This window comes from Harpegnathos saltator, unplaced genomic scaffold (assembly GCF_003227715.2).
Source record: "Harpegnathos saltator strain DR-91 unplaced genomic scaffold, Hsal_v8.6 scaffold361, whole genome shotgun sequence".
Taxonomy (NCBI): domain Eukaryota; kingdom Metazoa; phylum Arthropoda; class Insecta; order Hymenoptera; family Formicidae; genus Harpegnathos; species Harpegnathos saltator.
Window position 1 is genome coordinate 222,900 of NW_020230163.1, and position 5,676 is coordinate 228,575.

General features: G+C 33.9%; 1 protein-coding gene across 1 annotated transcript; it reads right to left on the minus strand.

The window, feature by feature from the left end:
• Window positions 1-3,847: 3,847 nt before the first annotated feature.
• On the minus strand, window positions 3,848-4,203 carry LOC105180513 (uncharacterized). The gene is made up of 2 exons (XM_025300410.1): window positions 4,066-4,203; window positions 3,848-3,958 (listed from the first exon to the last, which is right to left on the minus strand). Exons 1-2 carry the CDS (start codon window positions 4,198-4,200, stop codon window positions 3,848-3,850), a joined length of 246 nt encoding a protein of 81 aa, XP_025156195.1. The 5' UTR covers window positions 4,201-4,203.
• Window positions 4,204-5,676: the final 1,473 nt, after the last annotated feature.

The window sequence follows — 5,676 nt, forward strand, 5'->3', positions numbered from 1 at the left end:
GCTATAAAAATTTGAAACTCTGTGCTAACAGATCTCCAGTAGATCAAAGCAACTCGAAACACTCCTGCTCTAAAACTTTGAAACCTACATCTCCCTTATCTAAAACCATATGCTACTTAACAACAAAGCTTAATCGTAAAATCTGATCTCAGCCTTTGATTTTCGGCATCTTGACTTTTCCACCTGGCCACTTGTATACATCTCTCTACCTCACAAGAATCTACCACCAACACACTTGTTGTGCTTAATCATAACCTATCCACCCAAAACTATGAGACATCCATGCTCCACCCCTTATCCCATCTATATTCATGTCTTCTAGAACTATCTCCTCCCATGATGTCTTTTAACTTCGCTCTTAACTTCTAATGGCTAAGACTTTTTCCCACTAAGATCAACCAGGACCAATACTAAAAATTTACTAATTATATCTTTGACATCATTGGGCTCTCTTTGGGGCTTCACCGCTTCCCCAAAGGTCATCTCTCTACCCACCTTGGCGGGTCCTGCCTCCCATCATCAATATAAAAACCGCGACATACGCCTCCGCGAGCACTCAGATATTCTGATTTTGACCATTCGGACTCAGATTCAAATATTCAGATATCCATTCACATTCAGAATTCCAGTTTCCAAATTCAGATTTTGAGAAATTCAAATATTCAGTATTTAAGCATTCAAACACTCGGATTTTGAGAAAAGTGCGAGCTTCCTGGTTCTAACAAGTGAACGATTATTTGGTGCCTCAATCGGAATACTCGACTGGTGCAAATTTCCAAATATTGGAAACCAGAACACCTACGCAGATCTGCGCCATTTTCTTTTTGCTTGTGTCACTCATCTCGCATCAGCAGTAAGTTTTGTTTTCTTTTATGCCCTTATTTATTGGTTTTATCCGTCTATTGAAATCCATTTTTAGTGGGTCATTATTATGATTCTATGGTATCCATCCATAGACTCCTCCATCTTTTCGAGGCGGTATACAGGATAAGAGACCCCTATGAATTCGAAAGTTAACTACAATATCTCCGTTCCATTATTAATATCTCACTAAAAACTGATTATCACCAGACCCGACACTCCTACCCCCTTTCCTATTTCGACATTTACTCCTTGGTCCTTCTTCTTCTCCTACTCGTGCGTCCACTCCTTTCTTTCTCTGAACTATCCCTTAAATTCACGTTCCCCCTCACCCGACTAACTCTCTATTCATATTCCTTCCCTTTTTCATTCCTTCTTCTGTTACTTCTCACACACAATCATACACATACACTTATTGTCATATTTTAAACCACGCCGTTATATCATTTTGTTATTATTTTCATTTTAATAAATCTGTTAATAGTCTATTTTCATCCAATTGATTTCAAAATCCCTCACTCTTCCAACAGTTGACTCATGGTCCTATCCCCGGTAAAGGGATTCGCGTCCTTGACCGAAAAACGGACCGCTCGTCGTACGTCAGTGACCGAGTAAAGGGACTCGTCGGGTTCCTGACCCGTTCCCTGGCATGCGTGTACGAACGTGTACGTTTTCGTTCGCCTTTCCTGCGAACGAAAAAGTTGCGCTCCTCCTCTAGGAGGTAACAAATACAATATCGCATATACGTTGCCAGAATTACGTTGAAAACATTATATCCTTGTACACCGATGAAGAATTCCAAATGCATTTTCGGTAAGAAAAAATATGCAGATAAAATTTTGATAGTTTACATACATAAATGCTATATTGAATAAATAAACTTTTATCTTTTTATAATAGTTATTCGTTATTTTAGGATGAAATGGCGTACGTTTCAAATATTATTAGAACTATTAAGACCAAGCCTCTGCAAACAGAGTAATAGATATGGCAGGCAACCAATATCGCCTGAAAAACAATTACTCATAGCTATTTGAATTATGGCTACACCAAATTCCTATAGTAAGTAAGAAGCATATAAATAAATTGAATTATAATTTTGGATTTATATAAAATAGGTATATCTAATAAATCTTTTGTTCAGATGTGTTTCAGATAGATATAACATTGGTAAAGCTACAGCATGGCGAAGTGTGCAAAAAGTTGTACATGGACTGTATAAAAAAATGGCAAGTTTTATTAAATGGCCAACTATAGAAGAAGCACAACAAAGCATGGATACCATGGAACAGCAATATGGTTTTTCAAATGTTATCGGGGCAGTAGACGAAACACATGTAAAAATTATTGCTCCACAAGAACATAATGAATTATACATAAACAGAAAAGGGTTTCATTCTATTCAACTACAAGTAAGTTAATATTATTAATATTTTAATATTAATATATGATAAAATGTTTTTAATAGTGTAGACTCATGTTTGTTTTTTACTGGATGATGTTAAAAGTGTGAAATATATTGTACTATCGTGGACTAGAAAGTTATCTGTAATTTTTGAAATGAATTTGTGAACTCTTCTTCTGTTTAATGGAAGAATTCGTTTTTTCATGGTATAATACTCCCATTGGACAAGATAGAGTTTACAAACTCATTCCAAAAATTACAGTCAACTTTTTAGTATGCGAGCACACACATACACAAATCATGTACTTATTAATAGCAAATGTTTCATTTATATCACTATTAATGTATGATGTCAACATTGAAAAATTATGTTTTAGGTAATTTGTAATCCACAATTACAATTTATATATTATTATGCGAGACAAGTTGGTTCCGTACACGATATGCGTGTTTTTAAATGATCCAAATTCGAAAATATGTGTACGGATGCGAATTTTCTTCATGACAGCCATATCTTAGGTGATGCAGCATATCGATTAACAAAATATGTGATGGTACCATTTAAGGATAATGGTCATCTATCAGAAAGACAAAAATATTTTAATCTTCGTCTCTTTTCTGCTAGAATGATCGTGGAGCGATCATTAGATCTCCTAAAAGGTCGTTTTAGAAGTATATTAGACACACTTCCAATGCAAAGAACGGATTTAATTCCCAAATACATAATTGCTTGTTGCATTGTGCACAATATTTGCTTGTTGAATAATGATATAATAGATATTCCTATTATTGTTAATCAGCCTAATATCATGCAAGAAGCACAAATATTAGAAGACAATGCTGCACACAGAGAAGGTATAGAGAAAAGAAATGCAATTATGTACTATTTACCAGATGTTTAAACGATGTGATGTGAAAGGAAGGAAAGATGTTTACTTTATACTTTTATATTTGTATATTTTAAATACAGAAATAAATATTATATATCACATATCTCGATTCTTTTTATTTTATATAACTATATATTATAATATTTTAACAAGGACATAAAATATTATTAAAAGTAGGTTTTGATTTAGGTTTATATTAATATATAGTTAATATATATTCAGTCTTTTATTATACTGTCATAGATTATAAACCTAGTCATTGAACTGTACTAATTTTTTGTTTATAAACAGTTAATAAAAACATAAAATAAAATTTTTATCACATTCAGTATATGATATTGTCAAAGAAATATAATAAAAAAACTCTTAAACTTAAAAAAACTTAAACTGTAAACTTTGTAATGAACAAAATAAGCATTATATCCTTTATCCGTTTTTCTTTCTCACTCAATCTACTTTACTGTTTTCTTTTTTTATCAATCTTTGCATTAAATCTTCTAATCGCTTAAATACAATTTGTTTCTCTTCATATTTTTTTTCTCGAAACTTTCTTCGTTTCTTTTGTTCCTCGTTATATGTTATGTAGTCTTATATAAGTGTACTTAATTTTCTCTTTTTAATACCTAAACTCATAAATGTCGAACACACTTTTATAATTCATTTTACTTATATAAGACACAGAAGGCATGTTTTATCTTACAGTTTTCCATGGTGTATTCTCTTTCTCATCTTCATCCATATTTGATCCTGCCACAGCCAAAGGTTTGATCCAAGGTTTATCCGCAAACAATTCATTCATAATCTGAGGCAAAAACATAATCTTTATAATTAAATGTCGATGTATTAACATTAATAAGCATGTAACATATATATAACTTTATGTAAGAATAAACTTAAAAAATCTTATACTTTTAGATATTCCCATTCTTTGCGACTATTCCCACTTTTGTTATTATGATCCATAACTGATTTATATGTTCGTTTTAAGGCCTGCAACTTTGTTGAACATTTCATGCCCGTTACATCATATCCTTTGTCTTGCATAGCGTTTGCAACTTTATCTCAGTATTATTTAACTGTTCCTTTTCCATTCTAATATTCATCCTTGTATTCACCATATATGCTTAATAATAATAGAGTTTCTGGTGTAGTCCAAATGTGTGTACCTGTAATGATTAAAGAAATACTATTATTTCAATATTTGATGCAAATTGGATACATCTAATATGCAGTAGACATTTATTATATTAGATACATCCTTGTATATTTATTTACAAAATGATTTAGTCATTTGTCCAACTTGTTCGAAATAAAAGACGATAACTGAAAAAAGTCAGCAACTGTTCACAAGTTTACACAATTACACATAATCTTTAGTTTGTCCTTTAGTTGTATTGCTACACAAGTGCAATAAGTTAAAGTGAGACATGAAATCTGTTCGTTTTCGCTGCACTACTGAATCGGTGCAATAAGTTAAAGTAAGATAAATACAGATTTTCTCACTCTAACTTATTGCGCTAATTCAGCAGTGCAGCGAAAACGAACAGGCCTATATTTTTCTTACTATCACTTATTGCAGTTTAGCAGTACAGCTAAAAAGAACTGGTCACTTGTCACTTACAAACCTGTAAACAGTTGCTAGAATTCTTCGATTTTCTCACTCTCTTTTAAAAAATAATTAAATGTTTAAACCATTTTACAAAAGCAAGTATACAGTTAAAATTATTACATTACCTTCCACACATCCAATAATATTTGTAAATGTATTATAACTTGCTAGAACAGAAAAAATATTTAACAAATTGATAATGGATACTTTCCATTTCATGACACAAGTTGACACAAGCATTATTCTGTTCTTGCCTCACATCAGTGAGTGACAAAGATAGCATGATGCTTGCATCGATTTATGTCGCTACATGGAAAACACTCATTATTTACTTAATATTTTTAAATTCATTATGATATTTACTTCCACTACCATGAAAGAAGGAGGGCGTACTAGGTGGCGACGGGACGCCGTGCGTTCGGGACCTGCATCTCATTTTTCGTTCCGAGGAGAGAAAAATATCGAGAGCGCGGTAGCCGCTAGACCGGGAATCGAACCCGGGTCTTTCGCCTGCCGGGCGACTGCTCTAGACCACTGAGCTATCTGACGCTCCACGCTCACGACACTCTCCCCTCTCCAGATAACGTTGAGAGATGTCGTTCGGAAGCGACATCTCTAGTGCTATCCCGAGCGTACGGCGACTACAGAGAGAGGCATTGTTACTTGTACCTGGTGGTACAAGCTGACAGTCTCTCAAAGTCAAAGGTTGCTATCCTTTTAAGACCTGCTGTCCATGTATGCCGGCCTCCACCGTTGCCCCTCCTTATTCGGTGCAAATAATAGAAATAAGCCCCGGGGTCGACGCCATATTTTGGCTGCCCCCGGTAGTTCACTAGTTGCCTGTGGTAACGTATATTGTTCTTTGGCTTTTGCCAACAACAACGTTGCAAAATTCATTTCTATAAAAGTAA